The 18,374-nt window shown below is 41.4% G+C and overlaps 1 protein-coding gene across 2 annotated transcripts in view; it reads left to right on the top strand.

The window, feature by feature from the left end:
• Positions 1 to 18,374, top strand: part of DAPP1 (dual adaptor of phosphotyrosine and 3-phosphoinositides 1) — a 48,230-nt gene that overhangs the window by 17,569 nt on the left and 12,287 nt on the right. For both annotated transcript variants that reach the window (XM_038582040.1, XM_038582039.1), the window contains 3 exons: positions 2,518 to 2,640; positions 6,514 to 6,647; positions 18,160 to 18,290. In XM_038582040.1, coding sequence (XP_038437968.1) covers positions 2,518 to 2,640; positions 6,514 to 6,647; positions 18,160 to 18,290 — 388 coding nt within the window. The remainder of the gene's footprint in view (positions 1 to 2,517; positions 2,641 to 6,513; positions 6,648 to 18,159; positions 18,291 to 18,374) is intronic.

The raw sequence follows: 18,374 nt of genomic DNA, 5'->3' as shown, positions 1-18,374 counted from the left end.
TGAAGATCCCACTGCCCCATATACATCATGAAGTTAGGAGGCTGCGTGACAGTCTCTGTGTTAGGTTATCCCAAGCCCAGGACTCCATAAAACCCCCAGGGGATAGCGACAGTGACTCAATCAAGTTGCCACCCAGAAATTAACGTGTGCTGAGATGTTCCACATTAGAGCACAGTCTGATTCTCCTTGCTTTATACTCAAGTATTTCTTATGTGTTGGTCATATATAGTTATTATTTAGAAAATTACCATAATAAAGTTCTTAGTAAAAAAAATGTCATCAAGCTGTAATTATCAGAAGAATTCTGTAAATTTTTTTTAAGATTTTATTTATTTATTCATGAGAGACACAGAGAGAGAGAGGCAGAGACACAGGCAGAGGGAGAAGCAGGCTCCATGGAGGAGCCCAACATGGGACTTGATCCTGGGTCTCTGGGATCATGCCCTCGGCTGAAGGCAGGCACCAAAACACTGAGCCACCCAGGGATCCAGGCAATCTATAAATGTTTTAAACATAGACTTCGGATCTCATACAGACTTCGGATCTCTCTTGAAAAGAATCCAAAGGACTATCCAAATCCTTTATGTTTTAGAATTTTGTTAATCAAGTTTTATTATTTCAAATAAGTGATCTATTGCTCAAACGGACCCTCATGCCAAAATATTCATCCAAAAATTAATTATTGGTATAATGTATTTAAGGGCTTGTGACCTTTAAAGATTTCACCTATCAAAAAGAATTAGAATTTTGGCTGTACCCAAACCTGAAGTTTTTTATACCAGTCATTCTTTTTTTTTTTTAAATTGAGGCATGACTGACATGCAACATTGTACTAGTTCAAGGTTCCAATTATCCTTTGAAAGCGTTTTGTAATAAGAAGATTTGAACTCATCTGTGAATCAGGTCAATGAACCGGGCTGCTTTGTGCTTAAACAGCTTAGTGGGTGTTCTTACAAAATATTTCTCCTTGCCATTGGTTCCAGCTAGCAAATATATTTTTCATACAGGATGGAGGCATCTGTGCCCCACAGAGGAAATATGCTAAAGAAGCATGTATTGGGAAATGCAGATTTAGAAAACAGATAGCTTGGAGACCTATGTAGAAATTTCCTTCCACAGATGGTCTTATGTGTACTTTTTATTACCAGGCTAAACTTTCATGCCAGAGGGATGTCACAGCAGATGCCAGGGTGGTTCGTGACACCAGGAGCCCTCACCCTCAGGTGAACCCCCAAGAACTGGGGTTCTTCCTTGAAGTTCTTGTACATACCTCTGCAATAGCTTTTTAATCACTGACATAGTTGACATCCCTTGTGTAGTTGCCTGTGTCCCCTTCCCTTCTGCCGCCCTGAGCCGGGGGTCCCTTGTAGCAGCAACGGTCCCAAGTATCTAGCTTCCTGTTATCCAAAATAAATTCAAAGTAATAAAACAATTATATTCACGCAACAAGAAAAGCACACCACAGAGGATATCACAAGTTATGGCCTTGTGGTCTCAGTGGCTTCGTGTAACAATTGTGTGCTCTGTTCAGCTCTTTGCTAGGCCTGTTTTGGCCATTTCATGTGTGTTAATGTGAGCAGTACTTACAACTGGCCCATGAAATATGGCTAGTATGAATCCTGTTTTAGAAGGGAGAAAACAGAGGCTCAGACTGGTTACATAACTTGCCCAAGGTTGTACAGCTGGTAGAGGTATCTATCACCTGGATAGAATTCAGGCAAACCAACTCCAGGTTGAAATTCCTTGTGTTCAGCTTCATTTCAGTCAAGACAATGGACTCCAGTACAGTTGCTCAGTGGTTTTCCAACACTCAAAATGCAGTACAGCACGTGCAAAAGAGAATGTGAGAGAGAAATCAAAAAAAGAAAAAATTGGCCAAACCTTATTCTTATGGTTATTTTTGACTTGGACTTTGAAAAAAATTTGTTTGCACAGTAACATTGTATGTTTGTTTGCTAGGGCTGCCATGACAAAGTGCCACAAAATGGGTGGTTTAAACAGCAGAAATTGATTGTCCCAGAGTTCTGGAGGATGGAAGCTAGAAATGCAGTTGTCACTTCTGTTGGTCCCTTCCAGGGCTTGTAGGGAGGGATCTGTTCCAGCCCTTTCGTCCTGACTTGTAAGACGTCCATCTTCACAGGTTCACAGGGCATTCTCCGTTTGCAAGGCTGTCTCCAAATATGCCCTTTTTATAAGAAAACACCCACCCTAAATGACCTCATTATAACTTGCTAAAGACAAGACCTCATCTCCAAATAAAGTCACATGCTGAAGACTTCAACATATGAATCTCCTGGACACAATTCAACCCCTAACACTGCTGTTAGCCAATTCTCTCTACAGTCCACTCAGCCCAGCCCAAAGCATTCCTTGTCCTCATGTTTGGGCTGAGAGTTTGGTCTCTGGACTACCCATGGTGGAGAATATTGCTGAGGTAATCTTTGAGAGGAAAATCCAGGGAAGGAAGAGTCAACCTGTGGTTTGTCCTGAGTGAAAGTGTGGTTCTCTCCTTCCTAGGTGGTATCACGGCAACCTCACACGTCATGCAGCCGAGGCTCTTCTCTTCTCAAACGGATGTGATGGAAGCTACCTTCTGAGGGACAGCAATGAACGGACCGGGCTGTACTCTCTCTCTGTGAGGTAGGAGACTTAAGAACTCTAGGAATTCAACATTGTCCCATCTCTTCCTAACACGGACATTGACTTGATCATCACACTCAAATTACCAGATAACAAAATTCTTACATTGCCAGAAAAAATTCTTTTGATTCCTGTTAGATCTCCAGGTCTAAGCATTCCAAGCTCTGAATGGTGGGCTGTAAGAAACATTCTCCCTCCTTCCCTTCGCAGGGAAGAAAATGTGAGAGCTGAAGGACACTTTATGAATTGTTTAATGTCTTGCTTGACTGGTGGAGAACCTGAAACCCAAAGTGGTAAAGTGTCTTTGCACCCAATAAATCAGCAATAGAAACAGCACCAGAATCCAAATCCCTGAAACCTGGCGCAGTGCCCTTTTAATATCCCTGCTTCCCCTGAAAAATCAGAATGATTCATGTCTGTACAGCTTCCATAAGCACAAACTCAAGCAGGCAGTAAGGCAAATTTTAAGTTTTTTTTTTTTTTTCTGTAAGTGGACCGACCTTTCTCAAAGCTCCACTTCCTCTGAATATTAATGAAATTAATCCAGTCGCTGCCCAGCCCAAGCCTGTGATGATCCAGTCCTTCTGGAGTCTCTCTCCTCCCTGCTTCTTCCTGGCTGCGCTCCTCATCAGGGAAGCTGCCCTTGCCTTGTGATAATCAGGGGGAGTCACTGGTTTTCAGTCAGCATCTGTCACCTTGGCCTCTACGGACACGTAGCAAGTCTTTTCTGGGTTCATGGGGGGTTGCTGTCTGCTTAAACTAGGGATGTGAGGACTCCATGAAATTGCCCAGGCACCCACTTGTTAACCTCAAACCATTATTGTTTTGCTACTGTTCTGATGGCACCTCTGTATACCTCTGAAAAGAATCCCTTCGTGTTGCATCTCTCATGCTGATCTGGCATAAGCAAGTTTTCTCTACTCTTTTCTCCTCTGTGTAGACTGGGCCTCCTTGTCACTAACTCAGTAGCAACATCTACACTCCTTTCTCTCTGAATCCTCTTTTTCTTCCAGTTTAGAAACATTTTTGTTCTGTTTTGTTTTGTTTTTTAAGGCTCCTCTCCCTCTGATAGAGGGAAAAACTGGCTTCAAAAGTATTTCCCAGGGAGCACCTGGGTGGCTCAGTCAGTTAAGCATCTGCCTTTGGCTCAGGTTATGATCGTGGGGTCCCTGGGCTCTGCTCAGCAGGGAATCTGCTTCTCCCTCTGCCCCTCCCAAATGCTTGTGCTCTCTTGCATGTTCTTTCTCTCATATAAATAAATAAAATCTAAAAAAAAAAAAAAGTATTTCTCTAAATAATTGATGGCAGGCTTCTATGAGCTCAAACACAGAATTGACATTTTTTAAGTCCTCTTTGTGGGTTTCCAGACTTCCATGTTTTCTCTGCCACGTAACAAATTACCCCAAATTTAATGGCTTTAAACAACTACATTGAGGGACACCTCAGTAGCTCAGCGGTTGAGCATCTGCCTTCGGCTCAGCGTGTGATCCCAGGGTACTGGGATCGAGTCCCACATTGGGCACCCTGTGAGGAGCCTGCTACTTCCTCTGTCTGTGTCTCTGCCTCTCTCTGTGTGTGTCTCTCATGAATAAATAAATAAAATATTTTAAAAAAATAAACAACTACATTGATTATCTCACAGTTTCTGTGCATTAGAAGTCCAAGTGGGTTCTCCTGTTTCTCTGCTGGGGCTCCTACCAGGCCAAAATTAAGGTGCTGGCTGAGGTTGTGGTTCATCTGGTTTATTCTCTATGTCCTCTTCTGTCATTCTCTTCTTTTTTTCTTCATTCTTTCTCATTCATTTCCTTGCTGCTAGGGACTGAGCTCCCTGTTTTCCATCTAGCTATGGACCAGGGACCAGGGTCAGCTTCTGGAATCCACCCACAGTTCCCTGCCAAGTGGCTCCCACAGGCAGTTCACCGCATGGATTGTTTGCTTCCTTCTAGGCCAACTAAAGCATGTCTCTCTGATGTCTCTCTGATATCTCCTGTGACTAGCCAGAAAGAAAAATTTGCTTTTACCAACACTCTTATGTGATTAGGTTGGGCCCACCCCCAGATAATCTCCCTTATTGTAAGGTCAGCTAATTTGGGGCTTTAATTATCTGCAAAATCCCTTCATAGCAGCATCTACACTAGCATTTTATAGAATAAATGGGAAAAAGTGTATGTAGTCCAGGGACTGAGAATTGAGGACATGTTAGATTGCTGCTTGCCACCCCTTCCATTCCTGGGAACAGTGCAAGTCGATAGGCTTGCTCTAAGGCTAGTGGCAGAAATCGATAAGAGTGTGATGGGGTAAATAAGAGGGTCATAGAGAAAACACACACACATTCATTAACATTTTTTCATGTTACTCTGTTTTGCTTAAACTTTTTCTAAATAACATTTTTGGGAAAATTATTAATCAGACATAAAATTCTGCTTGGGTGGAAGCAGGAATGGTGCTTTCTTTAATCAATAGCAAAGGTCAAAATTTCATCAAGTGGTTAGGCTGCACATCCTTTAAATGCATAGATCTCCCCAAAATCGCAAACAAACCTGTGGAATTATTGGATCAAAGAATATTAACTTTTCACCTATATATGTTTCATCTGAACAATTAGATCAGAAGCTTCTTACAATTAGGTGGTATGGCTTATTTTACTCATTCATTTGTTGACTCCCTTAATAATAAATATTTGAGAGCTTCCATTGTATGCCAACCGCTTTGGTAAGTGTTGTAGAGGATTCAGACTTTGCCCTAAGGATGTATGGCCTCAGCAGCAGTGGGACACTATACAGGTTGCTCACTACAAGTCAGAGTGCAGTAACCAATGGTAAAGAAAGAAGGTAAGTGTTTGGATGGTTGAGGAGAGCAAAGCAAATAACTCAAGATGGAAGTATCATGCAGTAACTGGTAGAGTAGGTAATATTTGAACTGACACTTGATCAGAAACAAAGAGGATGATGTTGCAGGTGAAGGGAACTAAGAATGCTAAGGGACAACAGGAGAAACTTCTAGGAGAATTATGGGTCCACTTGGATGAGAGCAGCTGTTCTCAGAGTGTGGTCCCTAGACCAGCAGCATTCCCTGAGAATAGGTTAGGAGAGCAAATTCCCAGACCCCATACCTTGGAAGTACTGAATCAGGAATTTAGGAGGTAGGAACTAGAAATCTGGGTTTTAACAAGCCCTCTGGGTGATTCTGATTTCAGATGTGTGCTAAAGTTGGAGCAGGCCATTCGTAGAGAGGAGAGGAAGAGTGGGAGTCAAATAGTATATATTTATTTGCATCTGTAGATAAATAATATCTATAATTTATATATTTATATATGTTTATATATAATTATATATATATATCTATAATTTATAATTTATTTAAGGCTCTGCCTCATTCCAAAAATGAGATGGAAAATGACATTGTAGGAGATTAGATATTTTATTCAATAGGCCATTGAACCAGCATGGCAAGAAAAGGGCTGAGCTCACACAACTAATTAAGTGACAGAAGCAGAATTCAGACTGACTCTCAAACAAGTAAGCGCCACAAACAGGACAACTTGGGGAGGGTGCTACCTGCCTTTTCTATCATCCCTATTCTCTGCCGGCCTTAAACCCATGCCCCTGAAAGGAGTTACTGTTCAAGGACCCTCTCGGTAAGTCAAAGAACATACAGGGAGAATCATCTCTTGTTTTCCATTGCAATGAAAAATTGAGAAGAGCTTTGCCAAAAACACTAGTGCTTTAAAAATGCCAGTGGTTTCAATAATTGTGTCGTAATTCTCATTTTTAGAAAAGTTTAATAGTGACGCTAATATCTAAGGTTGTATTTCCCTTCAAAAAAAGATATGCATTTGTTGAATAACCTTAAGCATTTCTTTTTCCCTTTCAGAGCCAAAGACTCTGTCAAACACTTTCATGTTGAATATACTGGATATTCATTTAAATTTGGCTTTAATGAATTCTCATCTTTGAAGGATTTTGTCAAGCATTTTGCAAATCAGCCTTTGATTGGAAGTGAGACAGGTAAGCAATGAACAGATAGATATTTGACCTATGAGACATTGTTTCAGGATGGAGGAGGGATAGGGAAGATTTCATTAAGTAGCTGTCACTTCTGTTGAGTATGTGCATATGCTACCCAATTAGATATGTTTAGAAATTTTTTTCCAATTACCATGCCATATGTTACATTAATAAATAAATTACATCATATATATATTATCTTGAGGAGAAAATAATGTGATCTGTATCAAGTAGATAGTTTTCTTAGAATGTGTTATTTAACAGATTGATTAAAAATACACAATTTTAAAAAAATAGTCTATTTTATAATTATAATGCAATAAACAAAGAAAGAAGAAAGGCTAGAACAACTTTCTGATACCTCATAATTTTAGGTATGGGCAGTTTGCATATTGGGAGGCCATAAAAGATAATTTTGGGCATTTTTTTACTTAAGTTTCCACAAAGATTCCAGAATTTTGAAAATACTGATTAGAAGTCAGCCGTGCTCTCGAGCAAGACCTTTATTTCACCATAAAATTCTCTTTCGCTTGTCCTGGTTTTTGTAAGTTTTTACACTGGACTTAAATATGGACAGGAAAATTTGAATTTCCCTGTTTGAGTGGTTAATGTCAAACTAGAATATTCAAATTAAAAAAAAAAAAAACACTACCCTGGTATTTAAATTATCTAACTTGTTTTTCTGTACCAGTTCAATAAAGTAAGCAAAAGATCACCCCAATATTTGTGATACAGATCACAATTTTATGCTACCTAAATGAAGATAACTTTCAATTAATCAAAAATTGGGCACTTCCAGAACTTGAGGTAGAAGAGGAACTCAAGACTTAACAGCACAACTGTTTTACTGTGAATTTGTACACACTCATTTTCTTGGTAAACATGACCAGTGGGCTTTCTGTTACTTTCACTGTGGTAGGGAAAGATGCCACCACTGGTTTTTCCTTTTCTGCTGTTTCTGTGGCCTGGATAGAACCTGATATGAATCACACAGTATCAAGTATAGATGAAAAGCACAGGGGAAACCACAAAATAGTTGCCTTACTTTATACTGACCACACAAGGCTTATGATAGAATATTCCAAACTACAAAATTGAAGCTATATTTTTTTTTTCTGCTGGAAATTCTTCCAATCGGCCCTGATAATTACTTTACCATTTAACCAGCAGTAATTCTCATAAACACATAGCAGGTGGGCATGCATTATTTATTTCCATCGCTACTTTGTCATTGGCATGCAAATGCCAATTTCTTAAATCCCTTCATTTCAGACTTCCTACAACTCTATGCTCAATTTTATTCACTTCTTGGTCACTAGAAATTGAGGAGAGATTTTTGAAGCTAAAGACTTTGTTTTATCTGCTATTGGGTGTGTCCTTCTCCATATGCCCCAGGTCCTGCTACAGAGCATTACACTTTGGGTGAGTGAATGGATGGCTGGATGGATAACTATGAGTGGGAACTCTGTGTAGCTTCAAAGCCATGATAAGGGTTATCTTCTAGCTTTTTTTTTTTTTCCTCCAAGCAACGTCAGCTTTCTTCTTTTAAACTCTCCTTCTAGACTCTATTTTTAACTCCTTTGATCATTCTCTGAACTTTCTCCAAGTTAGGGAGAAAGTATACATTCTGCCTATCGAAACGTCTCAAAAAACTTTAAGATCAAAGTGAATGTAGTGGTTTCTGGTTGAACCTTTCTGCCACAGGTCCAATATCCAGGCAAAAGCATCACCTACAACTTGTCCAAAGTCAAGGCTCCTTGACATTGAATTCAGGACAATGAAATTTCCTGTAAATACGTTAAATTCCCCTGTAAAGACATTAATGTAACTAAGGTGTACCATTAATCCATTAGGGATTGGGGGAAAAAAGGGTATAATCCTGATTCCTATAGTGGTTTATCCAAAGCCAAAGTTTGCTGTATCATTAACATTACCATCGCTACTTTATTTATTGCAGTAAAACTCAGGAAACTAAGATTTTTATCCTCCCTGCTGTATCTTCTCTGTTCTATTCGTTATCCATCAGAGAATGTGTTATTATTTGAACCCCTGCTATAGGCTCTTGATGTTTATGGGTATGTACTAGGCCTACTAACTCCAGCCCTTCAGTTAGGTTTCCCTAACTCTGAAATATTCCTCTTATCTGTCACAGCCAGATGAAGGCAAAGCCACTGAGGCTGGGAACAAGGGGAAAAACCCATGACAAATGAATGTTCTAGTTGTGCCCCTCTGGGAGTAATAGGCCTCAGGAAACAAGATAACGTGCTGAAGTCATGATGACTCTTAAGCCCAGCAGATTTTCAGAAGCCACAGTCAGCACTGTGACCTGTGAATAACAGTGAATGGAAACCAGGATGCCACCTTCTAAAAATAGATCTCTTCTTATTCATTTAAGTATTGGCTCCTGGTTTTGACTCCTAGTGATTGGGAAACCTGCAGGCTGACGATTTCTTGCTTACCATCAGATGAAGTGCCAATTCTTAAAGTTTTCATTTGATTAAAGATACCAGGGGAAGTATTTGTCTGCACCATGGATGAGGCCTGCCTAGAGTCTTACCTCCAGATTTTAAGAATGGAAAGGAATAGAACTGGGTATTTCAGCCCCCTCCTTTTCTCCCAAATCTCTGTCATGCCAGCATCCCCCTCTGCAGTGCCTGGAGAATGAATGTATTTAAAAAAGACTTCCCCACACTTATCCACTGGCTGGTATGGCATTGCCTCCAGGGGCAACGGGAAGGACCTCCAAATAGCCAATAGCCTTCCATTTCACCTTACAGTTGTATATAACATAGAGGGAAACCCAGCTTCCCCTTAGGCTCTGGGTTCTAAGAGAATATTTGTACTCAGGAGAGGTAAAACTGTTAACCTCAAGGGAAGAATACTATTTTAAGATACCTTTTTTCCTATTCTATTCCTAGTCTCCATTCTTTAAATTATCAATATTTGTTTCCTAATCTGAAGAGTGAAGATTTCCTAAGCAAGATCTAAACCTCCCGACAACCTCAATGTCTTATTATTATAATTTTCCTTGCTATAATCTGCATTTAACCTTTCCAATCTCTGTGAAAGTTTTTGTTCACTCTAATTTCTCCTTAGTAACACCCATAAACACTCTTAAGAAATTTCTGATTGTCAAATCCCAATCATTTCCCAAGTATATCATAAAAACATCCGTCATGCTCTTTTCCCTTACTTTCCCTCAGTGGCTCTTTTATTTTCTAACATATTGCAAAATTGACTTAAAAAAAATCTTTGCAAAAAAATTAAAAATAAAAAAAAATCTTTGAGAAGCACCTGCGTGGCTCAGTGGTTGAGCATCTGCTTTTGGTTCCGGTCATGATCTTGGAGTCCTGGGATTCAGTCCCGCATCAGGCTCCCCAGAGGGAGCCTGCTTCTCCCTCTGCCTGTGTCTCTGCCTCTCTCTGTGTGTTTCTCATGAATAAATAAATAAAATCTTTAAAAAAAAAAATCTTTGCACTAGTAAGTAAATCCTATGAGAAGAGGGATTTTTGTCAGTGTCGTACCCTGATCATACATCCCAGTATGTAAAAGAATAAATGATGGGGGCTCCCCAGGTGGCTCAGCGGTTAAACGCCTGCCTTTGGCCTGGGGCATGATCCCGGAGTCGCAGGATCAAGTCCCACATCCCACATCAGGCTCCCTGCGTGGAGCCTGCTTCTCCCTCTGCCTGTGTCTCTGCCTCTCTCTCTCTCTCTCTCTCTTTCTCTGTGTCTTTCATGAATGGATGAATAAAATCTTAAAAAAAAATAAAATAAATGCTAATAATTATCCACATTTCATCATTTCATGTTGCTTTCTCATTTATCTCATTACCCAAGCCTGCATTGCAACACTGCAACCAGCAAAGTTCTGACAATGAATTTTTACTTCCAAAGTTTATACAAAGTATCATTTGAAATGATACTTTGTGTTGTATGTATGCTCAGTAATGATTAAATTCAGATTTTGACTTTCATTTGTAATCATAAGCTGCTGTGTAAAACTTCCTTCATATTTGTACATAGATTTGAAATTCAACTTAAGTAGACTTGGAAATTTGAGACTTCTTTATTAGCATGGATACTTTAGGTCCATTATTAATTTTTACTGTATCTTCTTGTAATTAGCTAAGTTTGAAAATTTAGACAGCATTTGTCTTATTTAATTTATTTATTTGAGAGAGAGAGAGAGAGAGAGAGTGAGAGAGAGAGAGTAGCAGACTTCCCACTGAGGGTGGAGTGCACAGCCCAACTCGGGGCTCAATCCCAGGACCCTAAGATCATGACCTGAACTGAAGTGGAGATGCCTAACCTAAGACATCCTTCACAGCATTTCTTTATCCTTAAAAGTCCAAATATTATTAGAACAAAAATTACCTTTCTCATTACCTTTGATTTCTATTAGAATGCTGTGTGTGAAATAGTCATATATAATTTATTATAGGAATTATTTTGCGGTGACTTTAATCACCTACCTGGCATGAAAGCATATGATAACAAGTCAAGTGCTTTGTTTGTGCTTACCCTTTATAATAATTGGTTCTCAGTTTTGAAGATCCTATCTGGTTCTTTCTTAAATGTCAAATTTCCACTTCTCTTTTTGTCTTAATGTGGGGATTCCCAACCTCTCGGTAACCACTATAGTTATTATTATTTTATTTTGTAACGCCAGCCTTCTTTTACCCAGATGGCATTTAAAATTAAGTTAAAATTAATTGGAGTTTGGGAGTTGTGTGACATTTCTGAAAATAATTGGCGACAACTCAGAATTTTGCCAAACCACAACCAAGAATCACTTCTTCAGTGTATGCTTGCCAAAAAAGGAAATTTTCTTAGCTTGTAATGATGTGTGCTTGAAAAAGGAAAAAGCAGGCAAGGAAGGAAAGGGAAGCACCATTTGTGGGGTGCTTACTCTCCTCCGAGCATTCTATTGGATGTTTTCACATACATCAAATTACTGAATCTTCTGAAACACCCACAATAATGTGAAAGTGGTCCCACTTTCGGATGAGGAAATAAAAACAGACATTTTGAGTTATTTGGCCAAGGGGAGCACAGCTGGAGTCCAGGCCCACCGTGTGCTGAAGCACCGGGACTTTCCACTGGCCTACCGGTGACACGGCAGCACGACATCGCCACGGCACAGTGTGACCTCGAGTAGGTTTGGGTGGGAAGATCCCCACGACAGCGACACTGGAGCATGTTCATAGGACACGGCAGGGCTATCCCCCAGGCTCTTCTAAAAGGTCTGCAGCAGTATTTTCGGGGTGTGATGTAAAGCCCTTGTCCTACAGAATGTTAATCAGTTTGAGCTTCGTCTTTGTAGTTACTGCTGTTCTTATTTTATTTACATGAATTGCCATTTGAGACACTATACCGGAGGAAATCTTAAAACAGAAAAAGGCTGGCTAGAAAACCCATGTAGGCCCGTCATATTTATGTGAAGTGTGAATGGGAAGGTGGAAGAAAAGGAAAATGAGGCACAAAGACACAATGACATCAGGAAGGAAGTGCTTCAAATGGACACTGTCCATTTATAGGAAAAAGGACACACCTTTGGTTACTAAGCGTCCTCATAATTCTTGCCCCTGCCTTGGGCCTGGGTGTTTAACTACATTTCTAGGATATTAGGATGGGAAGGGAGTCCACAGACCATCTCATTTTTCCCCTACAAAAGAAAAAACTGAGGCCTGGTGAGAAATGTTAAGGCAAAAACTCACATCTCCTTTCCTCAAGCTGCCTCCTAAAGAATCCATTTCTTTGATTTTCGTTTCTATGTATGCTCTCCTGCCCAAACATCTCATGGGCCACAGAGAGTTTCCATGGTGTGGCCACCACGGCTGAGAGTAATATGTTATATCATGAGTAAACACATGAACTCCCAGTTCGATGCCAGGCTCTGCCGCTCACCAGCTGGACGCCCTTGGGCAAATTATGTAACCTCTCTGAGATTCAGTTTCATCATCTTATAAATTAAAGCCGATGATCTAATAGTTCATGCCTTAATAGTTCATGACTTGCTGTTGAAGATTGAATGAGATTAGGTATGTAAGACTATAAAAATAATTCTTAGCATGGCATAAATAATCATTATTGCTGTTTTTAATGAAGCATTTTTATAGTAATTCACTCCAACGTATCATATGCAAGAGTTGTACATTCCTTGGTGTATCATGAAGTGTTAGTGAGGGACGATTTAATTTGTGTTTATCAAATGTTTATGTCATCTCCAAATTTTAAGCCAGTTCCCACAGTGGATTCAGATGAAAGGTCAGATCAAGCGACCGCTCCAGAAAGAATGACCTGACTTGACTTGGGTATTTTAACAGAATCTTCTGACCTGGCTGACTCATTTGCTTTTTCATTCCTCTGTGTAGTTCTCCCTGTGAGGCTGCAAATGGAAAATTAAAGCCCCTGACTATGTAAATGAACATAGTTTCACCAGCACCATTTTATGATGGGTTCAAGTTCATCTGCAGAGCAGGTTGCAAAGAAGAAAGGAGAAAAGACCCTGAATATTCCTGTCGTTCTCTCTAGAAAACCACTTCCCACTGGCAGGAGGGGACAGGGGAACCTGTCACGGATATGCCAGTCGCAATGTGTGTTTTCTGAGCCTGAGGGCAATAACGAAACATGGATGGATGTGGTCTTGTTTTCATTTAATTCAGCAAATATGTACCGGGGCCAACTGTGAGCTGCACACTATTACTACTGACAATATAGTGAGGAACCAGATATCATCCTCACCTTCAAACTTCTTCCAGTCTAGCTGAGAAACCTGATGGGTTAAGCTAAGCACTAGCTTTAGTGCATAAAAGAAATACTCTAAATAAAAGTTTCCCTTTTAAGAGCTTTGTGTGCTCTTGCACTACTCGGTTTCAGATATCACCCCGATGCCTGAGGCTTGAGACTGTCCTTGCTGTGTTCCTGAGGTCCTGCAGGAATACAAGCGAGGGAGTCCTTCGATGCAATCTCACAATGTTGCATACAGAGTGGGTGTCCTGTAAGTTAGCAGTTCAGTCAAAGCAAACTGAAATGCCTGCCTTGGTCCCTCTCTGATCACCTCAAAAATGTACCTCCACCGAGTGCTTCTGAAACCCAAAGTTTCATGTCAAAGGCAGGAAGCAGCAATCTCCTTCATGTAGCTCAGAAACTGAAGTGAAACTCGCAGCCAGGTTTCCAAGACCTGTGGCGGTAGAGTTTCCTCTCTCCTCCCTTTACCAGCCCCTGCCTCCTTTTGCTTTGACCAAACCTTCTGATCAAATCCTGGAGTTAACTTGGCCTGAATATCACTAACCCCAAGTTCCTCCTTTACGGAGCCAAGGCACTACCTTGAGCCTTGGGTGGAAATAGAACGAGTCTGTGGTGGCTATATTCTATAACTTTCTTTTGATTGAAAAGCAATGGGTCAAGAGAAGTACAGGGAGAGAAGTGGATTTTTCTGGTTTATTTTATTTTATTTTATTTTATTTTATTTTATTTTTTTTTTTTTAGTTAAGGATATTACTATTCCGTCCCAGAATACAAAGGTGGGATGAACACCAAGAGACAATAAAGAATCAGCCCTGTGATCATGCCAACTCTGAAGCTTTCAGCGAACTGAAATGCTTCCCTTGGTCCTGCTCTGATCACCTCAAAAATGTACCTCTACCCAGCATTCCTGAGACCAGGTTTTATGTCAAAGGCAGGAAAGAACAGTCTCCTTCATGTAGCTCAGAAACTGAAGTTAGTGGGCCTTCTCTTCAGAGAAGTAACTAATTAGATCCCCGGGAAGTGGATCCCATGACTGTACCCGGGTGAGGTGTTTGTGGGGGACACCCAGGGCCTGTGAGGATCTACCCTGGTGTAGAGGATGGGGCAGTTTCTACAGAAGACGAGATCATCGTAAACCCAGCAGCCATGCCAAGAAGCCTATGTATTGTTTTCTCCTTGGGCAGAATGGTCAGCTAAGAAGACCTATCTTTAGGAGGCAGGATTATCCATGGGAGCTATCGATTTATAAGCAGATTGGCATTTTCTTCATTCCACCATTCAATCTAGCCTCATTCACCGTCTTACTAGTAAAAATCAATCTATACTCAATTCTACTTTCCTGTTGACTCATTATCATTTCCCTCAGTTTAGCTTTTGTTGGTTAAACTTTAGAAGAGGTTTCTGAAATAGAATTTGATCCCTCCCCCCACTGGAAATGTGAACAGCTGTACATGTCGTTGTGGTCCTGTCCTTGCCCCCAGGGCAGGGTCATCGTGGCCCTGGCAAGGCTGGTTCCTTTCAGGCTCTTCTCTGACTTAAACCTGAATTACTGTGGCATTCATTTACCCAATCACTGATCAATCCTTCATTATGTCAGCATCTGTACCAGGAGATGGAGCTACAAAGATAAATTTGGGACCATACCTGCCCTGAAGGGACTCACAGGGTTGGGAAATGCACCTGTTGAAAAGACAGTGGCTTTATAATACCAAGTGGTTATAGTTTTGTGGCTGTAAGCAGCACCCCCACCCAGAGATCCTTAGAATATAGCACAACTGGCCCTCAAGTCTATGCTTACCTCCCAGGCACTAATACTGTGGTACACAAGATAATGGCCCCCCCAAAGATGCCCACATCTCTTCCTGGACCTGTGAATATGTTACGTTACCTGGTATGAGGGAATTAACTTTGCAGATGGAATTAGGACTATTAGCTGACTTTGGATGGGGAGGTTATCCTGGGTTTTCCAGGCAGGCCCATTCTAATTGCAAGCCCTTATAAGTGAAAGACGGAGACAGTAGAGGGAGACCCCAGACACATGGCAATGTGGGCAGGCCTCACACGCACTGTTGCTGGCTTTGAAGAGGGAGGAATGGGGCCACCAGGGAAGAAATGCTGGCAGCCTCTAGAAGCTAGAAAAGACAAGGAATGGCTTCTCCCCTAGAGCCTTTCCCGAAGGAAAGCAGCCCTTGCCAATACCTTGATTTTTAGATTAGTGAGACCCATTTCAGACTTCTGACCTCCAGGACTATATGATAATAAATTCAAGTTATTTTAAGTCACTACAGCTGCAGTAACTTGTTACAGAAGCAATAAGAAACCACTACAGGTGGTATGCCTGGTTGTGGACAAAAACAGGATTGACCAGGCACATATCTCTAAGGTATCATTAAAGAAATATATTTTCATATTAGACATATGGAAACAGATGAAAATTTAGCATCATCGTTGAAAAGAAAGCATTAAGATTTCATATTTTTTCTAACCTGTGAGCTGCTTGGAGCCCTGGGCCCCAGTCCCCTCTCCCGCACTCAGATGGAAGGGCTTAGGAGACACTCATTCGTCTTCAAGCTGTAGTCAGTGGCTTCTAGACTCTGCCATTTTATTCTTGGCAGAATGTCACACGTGGGTCTTTTTTAACTCGACATTTAAAAATTCATGTTCCAAAGATGCAATCGTTGGGTTTTCATTTACGAATTTAAAAATACTCTATATCAAAGCATAATAACATCTAACATTTTCATAATCCTTTCGCAAACACTTTTTATTCGGTGCCTCAAACAGCCTTGTGAAGAAAGAGTCATTATTCTCACGTGTCTGGGGAGGAAACAGAAGCTAGACTGACTGCCCAGGGTCAATAGGTACTGAGCGCCAGTAGTGGCTCTTTCCATGCCATGGTGACCACTGGGCACATCGCTAGGGGTGAGTCTCTGGGGAGGGTCACCCTGGAGCCAACCCCACACTCACCAAGCATCTGGCACGCTATGATTGTGTCACAGAGCCCCTGAGCCTGTACAACGGCTGCTCTTGATTTAGGCGTCTCTGCTTTCATTATGACTGTAAAACTGTAACTGGTGGCCCCTCGTCCTGATATGACTGGATCTGTTCTCATGAAAGGATCACATTGACAAAAGAGCGCTGACGACGTGCAAGGGCAGGACAGGGGCTTCTGATAGCTGCGAAAGCCATTTTTCATTGTGATCCCAATGCTACAGTTGTGAACAGGATGCAGAAGAGGGAGGAGGTCAGGGTCTCATTCTTGTCTGGGGGCATGGTCAGAGACCTTCTCCTGGCTTTTCTCAGTGCCCCTTTTCAAGTGACAGCAGGGTGTCATGTTGGTCCGCTCTCAGATGCCACAGTTGTGGTTTTGCAGTCAGTACGTCATGCATACCTGAGCGCCGAGCACCATAGAATGGTTTGGCTTTGTTTTAGGCGTAGTATTATTATCTTGTGCTTTTTAACTGCAGAGGTGATCTCTCTGTGTCCTTATTATGTCCTTCTTACTCCAGTTCAAGGTCCACACTATCTATAATCTTTCAAAATACCTTTTCAAAGAAGCCTTTCTGACCACCCCCATGAAATATCATTCTTCCCCCAATGCCACCCTCATCACCTGCCTTATGTCTTTATCTTGCTGTATTAGGATTTCCAGAACACTGCTCTCACCTGATGTATTCTATTTCTTTTCTTTTCTTTTTTTTTTTTTTTCTGGCTCCTCTACCAGAGGACCAGGTGCTGTATCTTCTTTGTTTGCTGTTGTATGCCAAGTGTCTGGCACATAGTAGAGCCCAATAAATACTTGTTGAATACATTGCTGAATTCTTGATATCTCCCCCAGGGTCTGGTACAATCTCAGGCCTGCCTTTTACAAGACTCCAGTAAAATAAAAAGCAAGAAACCATAGCAAGAGGGAAGAAACCCTTAACTCACTCTTTTTGTAAGTTATCTGGTTCCCGATCAGCTAATTGATTGGGAGAAGGGAAGAGTATAGAGGGGGGATGGTTAGAAGTGTTGAGTCAGAAGTGCTCTCAGCCTTGGAGGGACTCACCCAAGCCCCCAAAGACTGGCCCTTTTTCTGCCCAGTCCTCTTCCTCCAGAGGAAGTGAAGGCAATCATACATAAGCTGGTTCAGGTCATGTTCACTTGAGCAAAGCAAATTCCCATGTGGCTTATTTTATTAATCAGGTGGTAGGAGACAGTAGGGAAAATGCAACGAGTCTGCTTTTTTTGAGATCCACTGATTTGTTACAAGTTTGTTCTGAAACCATGGAATAAATCCTCTCATACCCCAGTGTATTTGTTGGGTTTTACTTTCACGGCCTTTATAAAGGCTACCTGGAAGACTTCCAATTATACCTTAAAGTCTGGACCCATGTAGCCTCCTTCGTGAAGGCTTTTCCAAAGTGTTCCATAGAAGGGGTCTTCGGGTCCCCGGGCGTCCCTGGCGTGTGTCATCTGCATCTCTGACACTGATGTCATCACCCTGTCCACTTAAATGACTACCTGTTTATTGACATCTGTTGCTAGTTTTGCCTGAGCACTAGGAGAACCGAAATCATCTCATCATGCTTTATATCTCCAGTGTCCACCCTAAGTGCCTGGCACATAGTTGGTACTCGATAAACGTCAAGAAAATGAACACGGGAAAAGATCTAAAAACAAGAGGCCAAAATCTAGCCCCAGGTCTCTGCTTGTTAGCATTGGGACCTTCTTTCTGGGTCTATCTACTCTTCTGATCATGTTCTTTTGTCTTCACCCAGGCACTCTGATTGTCCTGAAACACCCCTATCCGAGGAAAGTGGAAGAACCTTCCATTTATGAGTCTGTCCGGGTTCACACAGCAATGCAGACGGGAAGAACGGAGAATGACCTCGTGCCCACTGCACCTTCTGTAAGTGGCTCTCCATCCGCCGCGGCCCTCAGACGCCGCGGCCCTCAGACGCTCTTAAACATTCGCTTGTTCACATGAAAACTC

The sequence above is a fragment of the Canis lupus genome, chromosome 32 (assembly GCF_011100685.1).
Source record: "Canis lupus familiaris isolate Mischka breed German Shepherd chromosome 32, alternate assembly UU_Cfam_GSD_1.0, whole genome shotgun sequence".
Taxonomy (NCBI): domain Eukaryota; kingdom Metazoa; phylum Chordata; class Mammalia; order Carnivora; family Canidae; genus Canis; species Canis lupus.
The sequence above is the reverse complement of the archived record's forward strand: the minus strand, read 5'-3'. Positions and strand labels throughout refer to the sequence as shown.